The 20,381-nt window shown below is 34.1% G+C and overlaps 1 protein-coding gene across 1 annotated transcript in view; it reads right to left on the bottom strand.

Annotated features, from left to right (window-relative positions):
* Window positions 1–7,431: 7,431 nt before the first annotated feature.
* TMEM38B (transmembrane protein 38B) overlaps window positions 7,432–20,381 on the bottom strand; it is a 40,673-nt gene continuing 27,723 nt past the window's right edge. Inside the window, exon 6 of the mRNA XM_010978701.3 lies at window positions 7,432–8,258. Coding sequence (XP_010977003.1) covers window positions 8,043–8,258 — 216 coding nt within the window. The 3' untranslated portion in view covers window positions 7,432–8,042. The remainder of the gene's footprint in view (window positions 8,259–20,381) is intronic.

Here is a 20,381-nt window from a genome sequence, read left to right as displayed (position 1 = left end):
ATTGTTAGGACTGTTCTGGGTCCATATCTGACATGTACTCTTCTCGCAATGCTTAAGAGGCTTAGAACTTGATGCCTTGAACCAGCAGAAGGAAGAGATGAGACACAAGTAAGACCAGTGAAGTATTATGAGCATGGGCCAACTATTGCACTTTATTTGCTGTGAAGGGAGTTCCTTTATCAGAAGAAATGCTTGGTGGAATACCATGACGGTATATAAGGCATTCTGCAAGCCCAAAGATGATAGTTTGGGCAGAAGCATTGCATTCAGGGAAATCAAATCCATGTCCAAAATGTCTGTTCCAATAAGAACAAAGCGATGCCCCTTGCATGATGGAAACTGTTCGATGTCATCAAACCAGTGCCACTTAGGGGGCTCAGGGTTGCTCTCTCCTGCTGGCAGACTGGGCACTCAGCAGCAGTTGTAGCCAAGTTGGCCTTGGTGAGAAGTCCATATTGTTGAGCTCATACACACCCTCCATATGAGTTTAGGATCACCCTTTCCATTTTTGCAAAAAAAGATTATTGCAATTTTTATAGGGATTGTATTGAATCTGTAGACTGACATACTCTTAACAATATTAAGTCTTCTAATGTATGAGCATGGGGTATCTTCCTATGTATTTGGGTCTCCTTTAATTTCTTTCCCCTCTTCATCTTTCTTTTTCCCCTTTTGGGAGCCAGGCATTAAAGACTAGGACATTGAAAAACAATTGCACCTGTGGAGGAAATGACAAAGTGATTGGGCATGCCCAGGGAAGGACACAGGCTGAGAATGGATGTGAGAAGACTTAAGTTTATACCTCAGGCTAATCTTTGACACAGAAACAACTTGCAACAAACAAAAGATCAAACAAAATAATAAAAAGTTTTTTTACAAACCAGCAAACCCTAGAGACAGAGGACAATCTGATTTGCAGATACAATATTATTAGATTCAAATGTCTAGTCCTCAACAAAAATCACAGAAGAAACAGAAAAGTATGATCCATTCAAGGGGGAAAAAAGCTGTCCCTAAAAAATACACGGTGGCAGAGCTACTAAATAAAGACTTTAAAACAACAGTCTTAAAATGCTCAAAGAACTAAGAGAAGATATGGAGAAAGTCAAGACAACAATGTGTGAAAAAAAATGGAAATATCAATAAAGAGATGAAAACCCTAAAAAACAAAAAGATTCTGGAGCAGAAAAGTACAATAATTGAAATTTAAAATTCACTAGAGGGATTCAAAAACATATTTAAGCAGGCAGAAGAAACAGTCAGACAAATTACAGATAAGACAACCAAATTATTAAGTCAGAGGAACAGAAAAAAAATTAAAGAAAAGTGAACAGAGCCTAAGGGATTTGTGGATTACCATCTAGCAGAACACCATCCACACTGTGGGAGTCTCAGAAGGAAGAGAGGGCAGGAAAGGGGAAGAGAGAATATCTGAAGAAAAATAGTGGAAAACTTTCCAAATTTGATGAAAGATATAAACATCCAAGAAGCTCAATGAACATCAAGAAAGATTAACTCGGAAAGACTGACACCAAGGCTTATAATCAAACTTTCCAAAGACAAAGACATGGAGACTCTTGCAAGCAGCAACTGAGAAGTGATCCATCACATACAAGGGATACTCAATAATACTATCAGCAGATTTCTCACCAGAAACTCTGGAGGCCAGAAGGAAGTAGGTCAACATATTCCAAGTACTAAAAGGAAAATCTATCAACCAAGAATCTTACACCTAGCAAAACTGTCCTTCAAAAGTGAGGGAGAAATTAAGACATTCTCAAATAAACAGAAGTTGAGAGAGTTCATTACCACTAAACTTCCCTAAAAGAAATGCTCAAGGGAGTTTCCTTGTGAAATGTAAGGACATTAGACAGTAACTTGAAGCCAGATTAAAAAAAATTTAAGAAAGGTAAATACATGTACAGTTATAAAAGCTATTATTGTAACAATGGTTGATTAACCCTAAATTTTGTTTTCACAGGATTTAAGAGACTAATACATTTTTAAAGCAATTATTAGTCTAAAAGTATTACTGTATCTATGGTTTGTAACTCCACATTTTGTTTTCTACATAATTTAAGAAGCTAATGCATTTAAAATAATTATTAGCTTATATCTGGGGGCATACAATCTATAAAAATGTAATTCTGTGACATCAACAACCAAAAGGGATGGGAAAGCAGCTGTTAAAAAACCAAAGTTTTTATATGTTATTGAAGTTTAGATGGTATAAATTCAAAATAGATTGTTAAAACTTCAAGGTGTTAAATGTAGTTCCCATGGTATCCAGAAAGAAAACAGTTGTAGAATACACAAAAAGAAACGTGAATGCAACTTAAATGTTTCACTACAAAAAAAACCAAAATGTGAAAGAAGACAGTAATGCAGGAAATGAGGGACAAGAAAGCTACGTGGCATAGAGGAAACAAAAGAAAATGACAAGAGGAAGTCCCTTCATATCACTAATAACAGGCGTACCTCATTTTATCGTTCCTCACAGATAATGCTTTTCCTTTTTTTAACAAATTGAAGTTTCATGGTAACTGTGTGGGGCAAGTCTGTCACTGCATTTTTCCAAGAGCATATGCTCACTTCCTGTCTCTGTGTCACCTTTTGTTAATGCCCACAATATTTCAAACTTTTTCATAATTGTATTTGTTATGGTGATCTGTGATCACAGATCAGAAACATCTATGCTGTTACTACTGCAAAAAGATTACAATTTTCTGAAGGTTCAGATGATGGTTAGCATTTTTTAACAATAAAGTATTTTTAATTAAAGTATGTACATTGTTTTTTTAGACATAATGCTATCATACATTAACAGACTACAGTATAGTTTAACATAACTTTCATATGCACTGGGAAACCAAAAATTTCATGTAACTCACTTACTTGCAATATTCACTTTATTATAGTACTCTGGAACTGAACCCACAATATCTCTGAGGAATGTCTGTACTTTAAATGTAAATGGATTAAATTCCCCAATCAAAAGACAGAGATTGGTAAAATAGATTTCTGAAATGATCCAACCATATGCTCTTCACGAAGGACTCACTTTAGATTCAAAGACACAAACAGAATGAGAAGAGATACGTCAGGCAAATAATAATCAAAAGAAAACAGGACAAAATAACTTTAAACCAAAAGGTTGTAAGAGACAAGGAAGGATATTATACATTACAATTATACATTAATAAAAGATTCAATAAAGCATGGAGATAAAACAAAAATAAATACTTGCATACCTAATAACCATCAAAATATATGAAGCAAAAACCGTCAAAATTTAAGGGAGAAACAGTTCTACAATAATAGTTGGAGACTTCAGTACCCAATCCTTCATAATAGAAAGAACACCAAAAACAAAGTGAGGAAATAAAAGACAAACAGCACAATAAACCAACCAGACCCAATAGATATATAAAGAATATCCTTCCCAACAAACACAACATGCACCTTCTTCTCAACTACACGTGGGACATTTACAACAGCCGAGATAGGGGAACAACCTACAAGTCCATTGACAGATGACTGGATAAAGAAGCTGTGGTATATTTATACAATGGGATACTACTTAGCCATAAAAAATGGTAAAATAATACCATTTGCAGCAACATGGATGGCCCTGAAGAATGTGATTCTAAGTGAAGTAAGCCAGTTATTCCTTTGATAACTTTGTAAGTTTAAAAAGTTAAAGATCTAATCTGTTCTTAGAAACATTTGTACATATATGCAAACTAAAAAATGTGCAGTATATTGTTATATGTATTTACATGTAATATGTGTATGTGCAGTCGAACTGTAATAATTCTACCTAATAAAACTGAAAAAGGAAAAAACAAAAGTGAAGTAAGCCAGAAAGAGAAAGAAAAATACCATATGATATCATTCATATGTGGAATCTAAAAAAAAAAAGACAAATGAATTTATATGAGACAGAAACAGACTCACAGACATAGAATACAGACTTGTGGTTGCCAGCGGGGAGGTGGGTGAGAAGGGATAAACTGGGAGTCCGAGATTTGCAGATACTGACTAGTATATATAAAATAAACAAGTTTATAGTGTATAACACAGGGAAATATATTCAGTATCTTGTAGTAGCTTATGGTGAAAAAGAACATGAAAATGAATATATGTATATCCATGTATGGCTGAAGCATTATACTGTACACCAGAAACTGACTATACCTCAATTTTAAAAAATATATTTCCTATTGTCACATTTTTATTCACCTTCTAAATATCAGTTGTGATAAACCAAGGACACACACATAGAAGTCTTAAATTCCTGTAACGTATAACCTTTAGCACGAGCACAGAAAAAGTGACCACACATGTAAGATGAGCAATGATTTTTGAGAAGAGGTAATCCATACACCAGAAAGAAAGTATGTGCAAAACACCTATTTAACAAAGGATGGATATCCAAGATAAATGAAGAACTCCTACAACTTAATAATAAAAAGACAAATCTAATAAAATATGGGCAAATGGTCTAAGGACACACTTCAGAGAGGGAGATGTATGAATGGCCAATAAGGACACAAAAAAAGTGCTCCACATCATTAACCATTAGGGAAATGAAAAGTAAAACCAAAAATCCACAAGCTACCCACTGGAAATGGACAAAATTAAAATGTTTGACAACACTAATCCTTGGTAAGAATGTACAGCAACTGGAACTCTCATAAATTGTTGTGAATAATGAAGCAGTACAATCACTCTGGAATAAAGGTCTAGTGATTTTTTTTATAAAACTAAACATAATTCATTCCTAGATATTTGCTCAGAAGGAGTAAAAACATATGTTCCTCAAAAGACTTGTACAAAAATGTTCATGGTAGCTTATTCAGAATATTCAAACTAGAAACAGCTCTGATGTGCAGCAACAGGATAAACAAACTGTGACATATTCATATAGTAGAATGCTACTAAGCAATTAAAAAGGAATGAACTACTGATAAACACAAGGTGAATGAATTTCAAAAGCATTATGATGAGTCTGAAAGAAGTCTTTCGCCAAAGAGAATATATTGCATGATTCTATTTCTATTCAGTTAGGGGGCAGATTAACTAGAAAGGAACTTCCTGAGGCACTGCTAGTGTTCTATATCTTAATAGTTCAGGTTATATAGTTGTATGCATTTGCCAACTCTTTCAATGTACACTTACAGCTTATGCATTTCATTGCATGTGAATTTTACCTTAAAAGAAAAAAATGTAAAAACAAAAATTCTATCAAAGAAATATGTTTAAAAACTGTAAGTGTGAAACTGTACTGAATAAGAAAAATAAATTAAATAATTTTGGGGGGAAAATACATAATCTAACTCAAGTAGATGAAGAAACAGAATGACCCTTGCATTTAACACAGACGTCTTGCCTGGCTTGCTCCCCTACTTCCTTCAGGTCTCTGGTGAAACATAGTTTTAACAGAAAGGCCTTCTCTAACAATCCTCTAAACAAGCACACCCAACTCTCTCTCTATCTTTGTGTCATGCTTTATATTCATGACCTTTAGTATCACCACAAGAACACATCTGTTTGCTTACTGTATGTCTCACCACTAGTAAAATGTAAACACCAAGAGAGCAGTGGAGGGAGAGAGGGCATTCCTGAACACATTATTCCATTTCTAACATATTACTCAATTGCAACCAACTTGTGATCTGAGGTAGATTTTAATGTAATGATGTCAGGCCCTAAAGGAACAGACAAAAAAATACACCAAAGAGGGAATGTCTCTCCTCTTCTCTCCACTTTTTGGTCTCTGCCTATAGGAAAATTGGAATTTCCATTGAAATCCACTCACTCCACATATCTGGTCCCTCTACAGTCCTTACACCTTCAGCAAGTTAGAATGACTAGTCTGACAAAGTTCGAAATTATTTTGGCCATTTTTTACATAAGAGTGAGACCACTCTTATGAGATCTAGAGGGTGAGATTACCGAGTTAAACCAGCCTATGCTCTAGCCAGTGTCTTGTCTCCTTTTATTTAAGACCTACCAGGTCTTGACTTTCTCAGTGCCACCTATGACTGGCTGTGTGAAGCAGGGCCACAGGCTTTATTCATGCTACATGTTGGGTTAAGGAGTCTAACAATCTGCTTTGCAAATCCAGTCAAGTCTCTGCAGGCAGCATGAACAGATTGAGGGTGGGAGGTTTCAGGCCTAAACCATGTTCTCCAGTACAGCTTTTTCCTAAGAACCTTGAATTACAGGTTGTAATAGATTGATAAAGTTTGTCTATCTCATTCAGATAGTAATCACTGAATATATACCATATCAGTCAAAATGTACAACTCCTGACTCAAGAAAAATAGAAAAAAACCATAAAAAGAATATAATACTCCATTGGTGCTAAATAACTTATTTTAATAAATATGTCCTTTAATACAAGTATAAAACAAGATTTCTACCATTTCAACTACAGTTAAACCTAAATTTGAAAACTATGTCAATAGTTAGCAACATGTTAACTCTGAGAAGTTTTTACCTACAAGAGTATCAAAGATAATACTGAACTCTTAAATGTTTAATGCCTTCTGTAATAATATTAAAAATAAACTTTTTAGTATTCCAAGGCTACCAAAGGTCCTCCCCTCAAAAAATCTTTTTTTAAAAACAAGCAGAAGTATAGTCCCTGCTGGTGTTTATACTTGTTAAAATTTTTAAAAACCAAGAGTTCTACCTTGAATATGATTTGAGTACTTCCATGCCATACAAAAATGCCTGATACATACTAAGTCTTTAGAGGCTCATGGTCTTGGTAGAAGAAATCATGTCAGTCAGAGTTTTAAAATTAAAACTGGACTCACACTATGAAATAAAGCCATAAAATCTAACATTATTTAGTACCTTTTCTTCTTACTATTATTATTGTTATCATTTTTACAAATAAGGAACCAGATTTAGTATCATTCTTCATTCAAATGGTCTACTACCATGAGATTTTAGTTTGTTTCTTCTTAATTAGCTGGTTACTATCAAATGCCCAAGGACAATTCTCATTAGAGCTGAGCATTTCCACATAAGGGTAACTAGTCTTAATTTAAAATAAAATTAATAATATATGTACATGTAGGTTAAAATATAACAAACATATGCAAACTAGTAAGAGACATTCAACCGAAAACTGAAAAGCATCCATTAGAGAGGAGACATAAAGGTGAAATTTTTAAATTGAAATAATACTTAAGAATACATGAAATGCTGAGAAAAATAGTTTCTTCTATAGTTAAAAACAAATGTGTTTCAAGGAGAGAGAAAAAAACAAGTTCCTCAAAATGTACAAAGCAAAACATGGGCTTACTAGCTTATTTAAAATTACACCCGATTTTCTTTTGAGAAAAGAGAAACTGTATAAACAAGGGCAAGAAACACACTCAAGACTCAAACTAATACTCTGTTCTCACTGAAACATACTGCAAATTTTTTTTTTAATTTCAGGTATTTCCATTTAGTGTGGACAAAGTATACAATGTTTACATCTGAAATAGGCTAATAATTTATTTTCATTCATAATATAAAGTGATTTAGGTAGTTTGTTCTTCCCAGTACTCAAAATCAAACAGGAGTTGTTTTCCACATCTAGGAATTATAATGGTAATATGAAATAAAAGTTTAATTTTGCTGAACTAAAGCTTGAATAGACTCAAATAAAAAATATATATGAAAATATCTAGATTAAACAATGTAACATTTTAATTTTTGTTATTTTGCAATGGCAGTGGGTTTACTTTTCCTAACATTAAAAAAATCTAGCCTTCTTTTATCAATATAAAACTATTTAAAAATCACAATAGAATCTTTTATATATAACTTAGAAAAACAATTTCGCATGATATACTCATAACACTCAAGAAATTACAATGCAGAAAGGGACAGTCCCCTTAAAGCAGAAAGAAGTTCTTTCTTTTTTGTCACCTCCATTCCTTACATATCTTTATTTTACATCATTTACATAAAAATGTTTATCACAATCTGACAGGTAGATAAGAATTTTTTTGCCTTCTAAAGCTCATCAAGAAAATTTACTCAGTCTTCTTAGTGTGTTTCTTTTTAACTTTATCTGAAGCAACAGCTATAGGTTTTGAGGTCGATGAACCAGTACCATTGAAGGATGATTTTGTTTCAGTTTTCTTCTCACATGATGAAAACTGCTGCTGCCAGCCAAACAGCATTCGACTCAATGTATCCTCAAAAGGAGCAAAAGGCATAATAGCAGTCTCTGTAATCATCATGGTTATCTGAAAAAAAAAGTTCAGTTTTGAATTTAAGTACAAACGTTTTCTGTTTCCTAAAACTGAGAGGGGAAAGTAAAAAAGAAAAGATTCAAAACACGTTTTTTTATTGAGGTATAACTGACATTTCAGGTGTACAACATAATGATTTGATATTTGTATACATTGTGAAATGACCATCAAAATAAGTCTAGTTAACATCTGTCACCATACAGTTGCACACATACAAAAAACATTTTTTTTTGTGATGAAAACTTTTAAGATCTACTCTCTTAGCAACTTTCAAATATGCAATACAGTATTACAACAGTCACCATGCTATACATTATGTGCTGATGACTTACTTGTTTATAACTGGAATTTTGTACCTTTTGATCCCCTTTACCCATTTCACTGATCCTCACCTCTCTTCCAACTTCTGGCAACCACCAATTTGTTCTCTGTATCTATGAGCTTGGGTTTTTTAAATTTTACATTCCACATATAAATGAGATCATACTGTATTTGTCTGTCTCATTTTCTCACCTAGCATAATGTCCTCAAGGTCCATGCATATTGTAGCAAATGACAAGACTTCATTTTTATGGCTGAATAATATTCCACTGTATGTATTCATATCACATTTTCTTTATCCATTCATCTATCAATGGACACTTAGGTTGCTTCCATATCTTGTAAGTGTTCGAAGTTAACACTGCAGTGAACATGGGGGTGCATATATCTTTTCAAATTAGTTTTTGTTTCCTTCGAATAAATACCCAGAAGTGGAATCAATGGATCTTATGGTAGTTCTATTTTTAATTTTCTGAGGAATGTCCACAGTGTTTTCTATAGTGACTGCACCAATTTCCATTCCCATCAACAGTGTATGAGGGTTCCCTTTCCTTCACATCCGTATCACTGCCAACACTTGTTATTTCTTGTCTTTCTAATAACAGCCATTCCAACAGGTGTGAGGTGTTATTTCACTGTGGTTTTGATGGCTGTCTTCTTTGGAAAAATGTCTATTCTGCCCATTTACTAACTGGATTATTATATTTTTTTGCTATTGAGTTTTATGAGTTCTTTATATATTTTGGATATGAACCCCTTATCAAATCACATGATTTGCAACTATTTTCTCCCATTCAGTAGGTTGTCTTTTCATTTTGTTGATGGTTTCCTTTGCTGTGCAAAAGCTTTCTAGTTTGATGTAGTCCCATTGGTTTACTTTTGCTTTTGCCTCCTTTGCTTTTGATGTCAAATTCAAAAAATTATCATCAAGACTGATGTCAAGGAGCTTACCACCTATGTTTTCTTCTAGTTCTATGATTTTGGCTCATACATTTAAGTCTTTAAATCCATTTTGAGTTAATTTTTGTGAATAGTATAAGACAGGGATTGTTTCATTCTTCCACCATTTTCTGTTTTCTCAGCACCATTTATTGAAGAGACTCTCCTTCCCCTCATTATATACTCTTGGCTTATTGTAAATTAATTGACTATATGTGTGGGGGTTTATTTCAGGGCCAATTCTGTCCCTTTGATCTATGTGTCTGTTTAATGCCAATACCATATTCTTTTGATTACTATAGCTTTGTAATATAGTTTGAAATCAGAGAGCATGGTGCCTCCAGCTTTATTGTTCTTTCTCAAGATTGCTTTGGCTATTTGGGGTCTTTTGTGGTTCTATACACATTTTAGAAGTATTCATTCTATTTCTGTGAGAAATGCTATTGGAATTTTTACAGAGATTGCATTGAATTTGTAGATTGCTTAGGTAGTATGGACATTTTCACAATATTCTTCCAATCCATGAGCATGAAATAACTTTCCATTTATTTGTGTCTTCTTCAAATTTCTTTCATTAATGTCTTAACAGTTTTTAGCATACAGGTCTTTCACCTGAAATTTATTCCTGAGTAGTTTATTCTTTTTAATGCAAATGTAAACAGACTATTTTCTCAACTTCTTTTTCTGATAGTTTGTTATTCATGCATAGAAACATGTAAGATTTTTGTTTATTGATTTGGTACCCTGCAGCTTTAATGAATTCATTTATTAGCTCTAAAAGTTTCTTGGTTTTCCATTTATAATATCATGTCATCTGCAAATAGAGGCAGTTTTACTTCATCCTTTCCAACTTGGACTGATTTCTTTCTTTCCCTCTTTCCTCCCTTCTTTCCTTCCTTTCTTCCTCCCTCCCTCCCTTTCCTTGTCTAATTGCTCTTGCTAGGACTTCAATACTATGCTGAATACAAGTGATGAGAGTGGCCATCCTTGCCTTATTCTGATCTTAGAGGAAAAGCTTTCAGTTTTCACTGTTATGTTGGCTGTGGGCTTGTCACATATGGTCTCTATTATGTTGAGGTACATACCCTCTATATCCACTTTGTTTTCATTGTAAGTGGGTGTTGAATTTTGTCAAATGCTTTTTCTACATCTATTGAGATAATTATATGATTTTTTATTCTTCATTTTGTTAATGTGATGTATCACACTGATTGATTTGCAAATGATGAACCATCCTTGCATCATGGAATTAATCCCGCTTGATCACAGGGTATACAATCCTTTTAATGTATTGTTCAATTTGGTTTGCTAGTATTTTGTTAAGGGCTTTTGCATCTATGCTCATCAGGGATATTGCCCTGTAATTCTTTTCTTGTGGCATCCTTGTCTGGTTTTGGTATCAGGGTAATCTTGGCCTTGTAAAATGAGTTTAGAAGCATCACCTTATCTTCTATTCCTGGAAGAGTCTGAGAAGGATTGCTTTTAATGTTTGGTAGAATTCACCAGCAAAACTGGTCCTAGACTTATTTGTTGGGAGGTTTCTGGTTACTGATACAATCTCCTTACTAGTAATTAGTCTGTTCAGATTTTCTATTTATTTGTGATTCAGTCTCGGTAGGTTGTATGTTTCTAGAAATTTCTCCACTTCTTTCTAGGTTGTCCACTTTGTTGGCACCTAAGTGTTCACAGTAATCTTACAATCTTTGTATTTCTGTGGTATCAGCTGTAATGTCTTCTCTTTCATTTCTGATTTTATTTGAGTTTTCTCTCTTTCTTTCTTGGTGAGTATAGTTAAAAGTTTGTTAATTTTGTTTATCTTTTCAAAGAACTAGCTCTTTGTTTGACTAATATCTTTTATTGTCTTCTTAGTCTATACTTCATTTATTTCCACTCTGTTATTTCCTTCCACTAGCTCTGGGCTTGCAGTTATCATGGGACTTTCATATAACAACTTATGTTTATAACAGTCTATTTTAAGTTGGTAACAATTTAAGTCTAAATGCATTTTAAAGCTCTGTAGTTTTACTCTCCACCCCCCACCCATTTTTTCATTTTTGGTGTTACATTTTACATCTTTTTATCTTGTGTGACCTCTTAATTATTGTAGTTATAGTTATTTTTACTACTTTCAGCTTTTAACATTCATACCAGCTTTGTAAGTGACTGACCTACTACTTTACTATGTATTTACCTTTACCAATGAGACTTGTACTTTCACATGTTTTCTTGTTACTAATCAGCACCCTTTCCTTTCAGCTTAAAGAAGTCCCTTTAACATTTCTCCAATTTAGTGGTGAGGAACTCCTTTAGCTTTTGCTTATCTGGAAAATTCTTTCTCTTTCCTCTAATTACGAAGGATAATTCTACCAGGTAGAATAATCTAGGTTGGAAGTTTTTTTCTTTCAATACTTTGACTATATCATGCCACTCCCTTTTGGCCTGCGAAGTTTCTGCTGGAAAATCTGCTCATAGTCTTCTGGGGATTCCTTCATACATAACAAGCTGTTTTTCTCTTGCTGTTTTTAAGATTCTTTGTCTTAAACTTTTGACATTTTAATTATAATGTCTTGGTGTGGGTCTCTTTGGGTTCCTCTTATGTGGAACTCTATGGGCTTCCTGGATCTGTATGTCTGTTTTCTTCCCCACATTAGGGAAGTTTTCAGCCATTATTTCTTCAAATAATTTTTCTGCCCGTTTCTCTCTTTCCTCTTCTTCTGGGAGCCCTGTTATGGGAATGTTAGTCCTCCTGATGTTGTCCCTTAAGTTCCTTAAGCTATCTTCACTTTATTTCATTCTTTTTCTTTTTTGCAGTTCTGACTGGGTGAGTTCCACTGCTTGGACTTCAAGTTCACTGATCCTTTTTGTCTGCTATTAAACCCCTCCAGGAAACTTCTTAGTTTAGTTATTGTATTCTTGGGCTATGTGACTTCTATCTATTACCATCTTGTATTTCCTAATTTCTTTGTTGAACTTCTCACTGTATTCAAAATGCATTCTTAATTTAATCTTCAGCAGAAGCAAACCAAGTTAGGTTCTGGAAAAAAATCTGTTCTCTATGTTTATACTTAATTATTGGAAAATAACATAACTCATTAACAATAATATAAGGTACCACATTTTTGAGTGCCAAATGAGCAGCATAAGCACAAAAATATTTAGTACTGAAAGGAAATAACAAGATAAAATATCACTGACAGTCCATACCAAATGACCAAGAACAGCTTTTATTACTATGCACTTAACATGTGCCAGAACTTGATAAGTGCTCTATATTACCTATTCTCTTTCAGTATAATCCAACAACTACTCTATTATTATTTTTATCATAGAGATATGTAACTGAAGTTCTGACAGGTTGAACTTGTTCAAAGTCACAGAGGTAGTCAGTGGTGAAGCAGTTTGGAACACTCAGGTTTTGAGCTCAATCACTAAATACACTGCATTCTATCATTATCTAAAGTCACAGACTTTCAGTAAATCACAGAATACTGCCACTAGGAGGAACTGTAGTGAGCCTCTAGCATCCAATGTTGTCCATATACATTTTTATACAGAAGTTACTGAGACACTGAAAGGTAGAATGGAGAATGCTATCAATCTTTTATCTGATAAAATGTATACTGTTCAGAGATGTTTACATTTTCTCAAGAAATTACACTGGTGCCAAAATGAATCTGGGAGAACTTTATGCACTAGAACGGTTCCAAAAAGCCCATGAATTTCCAAGAGTCATTTCCTCCAGCAGATCTCAGATAATGAATCAATCTAGATATTCTTGGAATCAAATTTCCAGAAGAGGTCCCTATATAATCAGCTTTCTTGAGGACAATGGAATCAAGAATAAATTCTTATTATCTGCAATGCAGTCTAGGTAGTGGGGAGCTGGAGACAAAGTAGGTGTCCATCATAAGAGGAAAGGAGAAGTGAAATGTATACTGTGTAACTGTTAAAAAGTAATAAATAGAAAAGTTATGTGAAAAAAATTCTTAAAATATACTGTCAGGTGAAAATGAGACAAAGAATAAGAGTTATAATGTTGCATCATTTATATAAATTAAAAATGCATGCACACACAACACTGTGAATGTACTAAAAGCTACTGAATTGTATACTTTTAAATAGCTGATTTTGTTACATGTATTTCACCTCAATAAAAACAAACAAAATAACAACCACTTTTAAAATGTATGCACATGAACTACAGGCCAATCATGACTAAAAAGCTTCTATCAGACTCAATATCGCAACAAAATCAACATAAAAGACACAAATATATAAAACAACTGTTAAAAGGCACTGGAGAATAACCAGTACAGGCACAACCTGATGGGGCTATGATCCCTAAAAGAAAGTAAGCTGAACAAGGTGAATTTTTCAACTATCCTGGCTTTTCCTTTTAAGAATATGTGTGAGTTCACAGCATAAGGGAATGAAAAGCAGAAATCCCAAATGGGCGAAACAGACAGAGGCTGGAGTCTGAGAAGGCCAAAGCATCTAGGACTTGAGGGCAATAACAGAGGAAGGAACCACATGCAAGTAAGCCCAAAACTCCATGTGTAATCTCTCCTGGAGTAGTTTACCAATGCTAAGCTGTGCAAACACAGAAAGATTTAAAAAAAAAAACCTAGCAGAGAGCAACAGCTGAGAGGCCAAAAAGCCGAGAAAACACGTCAGCAGCCTGCTGCTTGGTACTGGGAAGACCAGCACTAAGGTTGGAGTTTAAGGCCAGGCAAAGTGGAGCTGTCCATGTCCAGGGGTACACCCCAGGCTTAAACTGAGACCCCAAAAGGGTCACATTCTAGAAGGGCAAATATGACACAGAATAGCACTTTAAAAAAAAAAAAGCCTAAAACCAACAGGATTAAAATAATCTGTTTGTGCCTTATACCTGGCTGCCAGAAGAATGCTGAATGTAGTCCCTGCCCTCAGGGCTCTTACAGACTAGTCAGAGAAAGGCAAGTAAATCAATAATTACAAAACAGTAAAGAGTAAGTGCAGTAATGGAGGTTTGCCCAGAAATGTTTAAGTAAAGGATATAGATTTGGAAGTCATAACCTATACAAGTAAAAGGTAAAGGGATGAATACAAATGTGATCACCTGGAGAGAATACAGCATGAGAAGAATCCAAATATGTTAACCTCTGAGTTTATGCCATTACTGGTTAAGATCTAGGAAGAACTTCTTTATATTAAATTATTCTTTGGAATAATTAATTACAATGACATGTACTAGCATAATTACCTTGGTCATAGCTTGACTTTGTGGACTGCCAATAAAAGATAAAAGAATTCAGATCAAACAATAGTCCACTGTCAGGAAACAGCAATGACTTTTTACAAAATCCAAAAGAGAAAAGTGTCAGGATCTAAAGTATTTCCTGAGAACATGAACCATAGTAAGAATTTTTCAAAGTCAAGTGTTTTAATAGAATCTCCACTCTCAGTAGACTCATCACTCAGCTGAGAAGTATTGCTGACATCAGAAATTACTGCTGAGATAGACTTATGAGGTTCATGGACGGATTCCTGTGAATTTTGCCTCTTATCATGGCTTGATTCAGAAAGGTGACACAAATACAATGATAACAAATGGAACGAACTCTTATTCTTTAAAAATAAAATATAAAACTATCTCCTTACTTAGCAAACTATTCAAAGAAAAGGCATATTACCTAAATTAAATGGCATTTGACTTCATAGTCTCTTGCTTAAAAAGGGAAGGAAGACAAAGAAAGCAAAAGCCCTAAAGATAATCTGATATTTAAACATATCCTAAAATATAAATTAATTAAGGTAAAGGAACTGTTTAAGGCTCTGCCACATTCTTTTTTTTTTAACTGAAGTATGGTCAGTTTACAATGTGTCAGTTTCTGGTGTAGTGTACAGCATAATGTTTCAGTCATACATATACATACATATATTTTCATATTCTTTTTCATTATAGGTTACTACAAGATATTGAATATAGTTCCCTGGGCTATACAGAAGAAATTTATTTTTTATCTGTTTTATATATAGTAGTTAATATATGCAAATCTCAAACTCCCAATTTATCCCTTCCCACCCCTTTTCCCCCTGGTAACAACAAGACTGTTTACTATGTCTGTGACTCTGTTTCTGCTTTGCAGATGAGTTCATTAGTGTCTTCTTTCTTCTTTTTTTATATTCCATATATAAGTGATATCATATGGTATTTTTCTTTCTCTTTCTGGCTTAATTCACTTAGAATGATCACCTCCAAGTCCATCCATGTTGCTGCAAAGGGCATTATTTTATTCTTTTTTATGGCTGAGTAGTACTCTGCCACATTATTTATATAATATCTCATGTTATATCATTTCAAAATATGCCCAGAAAAATGTGACATAAAATGTAAGGCACAAACAGTACTTACGTACTTTTATATACTTCATAGTGCCTAGCATTGAGAGTACAATGAATAATCATAACTTCTACCTCACACAAATAATTCAAAGATTATTACAATATACCTATATAAACAAAATTTACACAAGTCATCTCTCTCCACCCAGAACATACTTCTTCCCGTCTCCACCTGCCCAAATCCAAACAATCCTTTGTAGCACAACTGCAAAGTGTCTACTCCATTAGGTCCTCCTCAATGCCCTCCAATAAACATCACCTTGCCCTATAATATATATCTGGCAGCTTCTTTCCAGTTTCCCATTCTGGATTTTCCTTTTTTAAATATCAGAAAAACTCATGACTCTCTCCTCATTCCTGTTTCACTCTATGCTTCTGTCCCTATGTAATATAACTGCCTCCCTAAGTTAATTTATAAGCTGAATACAAATCTCAATGAGAAATACCAACAAATTTTATTACAGAGTTAGACAAATTGCCATTTAAGTTCGTATCAATATGCAAAAAAAGGTGGGAAAGACCTGAAAAGAAAAACAAACATGCCAGAATATCCAAAAAACACTGAAGAGGAAAAGTGCCCTATTCTCTTTGTAGTAGGCTATGTAGCCAGACTCTAATTTTTGCCAGTCTGGTAAGTGAAAAATGGTATCTGAGTGTTATTTTAATTACTATTTCCAAATGAATGAGTTTCACATTTTTTCATATGTTTAAGGGACATCTTCATACCTTGTCTCTGTGAATGTCTGCTGATAAATTTCTTTTAATTTTTCTATTAGGTTTTTAGTCCTTTTTTATCCCTTAATTTTTAAGAGGTTGTTATATATTAGGAAGCCTTCTGTGATATATGTTGCAAGTATGTTATCACAGTTCTACAGTTGCATTTTGACTTTGTCTTGGTGGTTTTTGCCATGCAACTTAAAAAAAAAAGTTATAGAGTCAAACATCAATCTTTTCTTTATAGAAAAAGAACAAAGTAAGCCCAAAGTAAGTATAAGGAAGGACATGATACAGACCTAAAATCAGTGTAATGTAAAATAGAAAACAATGAACAAAGGCTGAGTCTTTCAAACAAACTGATGAAATTGATAACCTTCTATCTAGTTGAACCGATTTGAAAAGAGAGAAAGAGAAGATACAAATGCCAATACCAGGAATGAAAGTGGAGACATTGCTACAAATCCTACAGACATTAAAGGGGTAACAAAGAAACAAGTTCATGTCAACATAATCAAAAATTTAAGTGAAATGACAAATTCCTTAAAAAGTCCAATTTACCAAAATGAACACAAATAAAATAGAAAATCTGAACTGTCCTATACCAAACATTTAAAACAATACCAAATCTACATAAACTCTTTCAGAGAGTAGACAAGCGAACACTTCTCAACTTATTTAATGAGCCCAGTCTTAATGATGATTCAAAAACCAGACACAGAAATTACAAAAATAAAAAAATCTTCCATGAACACTTTGGAAAAAAAAAACTTGAAAAATATCAGAAATTTTTGAATCCAGCAATACACAAAAAGGATACACCATGACTGAATGCGGTTTATCACAGAAATGAAAGGTTGATATAAAATTTTTTTAAAAATCAATCAGTATAATCCATTATACTAACAGAATACAGGGGAAAAAAACAGTCATCTTAACCCATGCAGAAGCAGCATTTAAGGAAATTCCTTACCCATTCACAATAAAAATTCTCAGCACACTAGGAATAGAAGGGAACTTTCTCATCCTGATAAAGAGTATCTGTAAGACACTTACAGTTAGTATCATACTTAATGATAAAAGGCTAAATGCTTTTTCACTTCTCAGGAACAAGACAAAGATGTCCATTCTCACGATTTCTATTCACCATTACACTAGAGGTTCTAGCCAGGAAAATAAACCAAGAAAAACAAATAAATAGCACCCAGATTGAAAAAGAAGAAGGAAAACTGTCTTCATTACAGACAACAAGACTGTGTATGTAGAAACACTAAGAAATCTACAAGAAAGATAACAGAACCAACAGGTAAATTTAGCAAGGTCACAGGATACAAGAACAACATACAAGAATCAACTGTAAATCTACATATAAGCAATGTGAAATTAAGATTTTTTAATTTAAAAATTACTATTTATAAAAGCAACTAAAAAAAGGAACTACTTCAGGGTAAATTTAAATTTAACAAAATAGATGCAAAACAATGAAAACCACAAAACATTACTAAGAGAAATTTTTAGACTTAATTAATGGAAAGATTTATCATATTAATGGATTATAAGGCTCAGTATTTTTAAGACATTATTTCTCTCAAATGGATCTATAGATTAAATACAATCTCAAAGCCTTTTTTCCTTTGGTCGAAAGTGATTTTCTAATCAAATTTATATGGAAATGTAAAAAACTTAGAATAGCCAAAGAAATATTGAAAAAGAACACAGCTGAAGAATTTATATTACTTGATTTCAAATCATACTATAAAGTTATATAAATTTAAGCTAGTTTGGCATTGCTAAGGATATACATATAAATCAGTGGAATAGAACATAGTCCAGAAATAGTTCTACATATGTAAAGGCAACTGATTTTCAACAATGGTACCAAGATAAGGCAATGACAGAAAGAATAGTCATTGCAACAAAAGGTTACCGGGGAAAGGGTGCAAGAAGGGATAAATTTGGGAGTTTTGAGATTTACAAATGTTAGCCACTATATAAAAAAATAAATTTAAAAAAGAAAGAAAACAATAGTGCTAGAACAACTTTATATTCGTATGAGGAAAATAAACATGACCCTTACCTCATGCCAAACATAAAACTTAATTTGAAATAAATCACAGAACTAAATGTAAAAATAAAACTATAAGAAGAAAACACAGGTGAAAATCTTCACAAACTTGGGGTATGAAAGAATTTCTTAGATAGGACACAAAAAGCAGGGTCTTAAAAGGAAATTTTGATAACGTGAACTTCATAAAAATTAAAAACTTCAGCTCTTCTAACAACATTAGGAAAATAAAAAGAAAAGCCACAAACTGGGATAAAAATATTTCCAATACACACATTTCACAAAGGCTTGGTAGCTTGTTATGACTTAATAATAAGATAATCCATTTTTTAATGGGTAAAATATTTGAATACTCCCTGCCCACAATATATAAATGGTCAGTAAGCACATGAAAAGATGTTCAAATCTCTAGTCATCAGAGAAATGCAAAATAAAGCTACAATGAGGTAACTCTATATACATACAAAATGGCTAAACTTAAAAAGACTGACAATACCAACTATTAGCAAAAACGTGGAACCACTGGAATTCTCATGTATTGCTAGTGGGAATGCCAGTGGATACAGCCATTTTGGAAAACATCATGTCAGTTCCTTAAAAAATTAAACATAGGAGTGAAATCAGCATCATGGCAAAGTGAGCTGCTCCTTCTGTCTCCCCTTCAATCTATAACCAGTAAAATATCCACAACTCAAAAAAGATGCCTCTGCCAAACATACCAGGATGCTAGAGAATGCCATATACATGTACATCTACAGATGGGTGGACTGGAACACACAGAAGAGGTGGAACCTGAAGAAGTGTGGAAGCCGTGCTGCAGTCCTGGACCTCCGGCTGCAGAAGCTGAGCCCATAGCTCCAGAGACCCCAGTAGCTGCAAGAAGTAGCACACAGGACTCCAGCCTCCCAGCCACAGCAGCACCACAGGCACAGGTAAATGGGCTGCAGGGCCTAGGACCCGTCTCTTCAGCTATGAAGATGCTCACAACTCTAGCTCACTTGTTCCCCCACCCAGTTACCAATCCCAGGAACCTTACAACACCAGACATGGCACCCACACAACCCCAGCTCCCGACCACCATCCCTCTCCCCTCACAATGATGGAGTCTGCCACCCAGGAGACCCTGGACACTGCGGAAGAATCCACCATCCCAGTGCCCTACGTGGTGACACTAGCAACACTGGCAGGAGCAAGGCACCAGTAACCCCTGAGGTACAAGCACTTATAACAAGGGCACAGGACAACATCTCTGAAAGAGGCAGTGGAAGGTGGAAATATAACCAGAGGAAGCGCCGGTAAAAGAAACCAAAAACTTGTGTTATAGCGCCACCTACTGGAAAACAAAAGAAAGGCCTCTAATTTCTAATCTATTGACTCATGAGGAATTAAGTAGAAAGGTGTTCTGGGCTTCAAATGCACGGGCAGATGAACAACTCATCAAGCGCCATTAAAAACCACAGTAACTGTATCACAAAAAGAAAATGGCAATTCTCCAGAAACCAAACCTAAACTCATGGAATATTGCAATATAACTGGTAGAGAATTCAAAATAGCTTCAAAGAAACTCAACAAGCTACAAGAAAACTCAGAAATGCAGTGCAATAAGCTCAGGAATAAAATGAATGAAAAGAGGGAATACTCCACCAAAGAGATTAAAACTCTAAAAAGAACCAAACAAAATTTTTGGAGCTAAA

The sequence above is a fragment of the Camelus dromedarius genome, chromosome 10 (genome assembly GCF_036321535.1).
Source record: "Camelus dromedarius isolate mCamDro1 chromosome 10, mCamDro1.pat, whole genome shotgun sequence".
NCBI lineage: Eukaryota > Metazoa > Chordata > Mammalia > Artiodactyla > Camelidae > Camelus > Camelus dromedarius.
The sequence above is the reverse complement of the archived record's forward strand: the minus strand, read 5'-3'. Positions and strand labels throughout refer to the sequence as shown.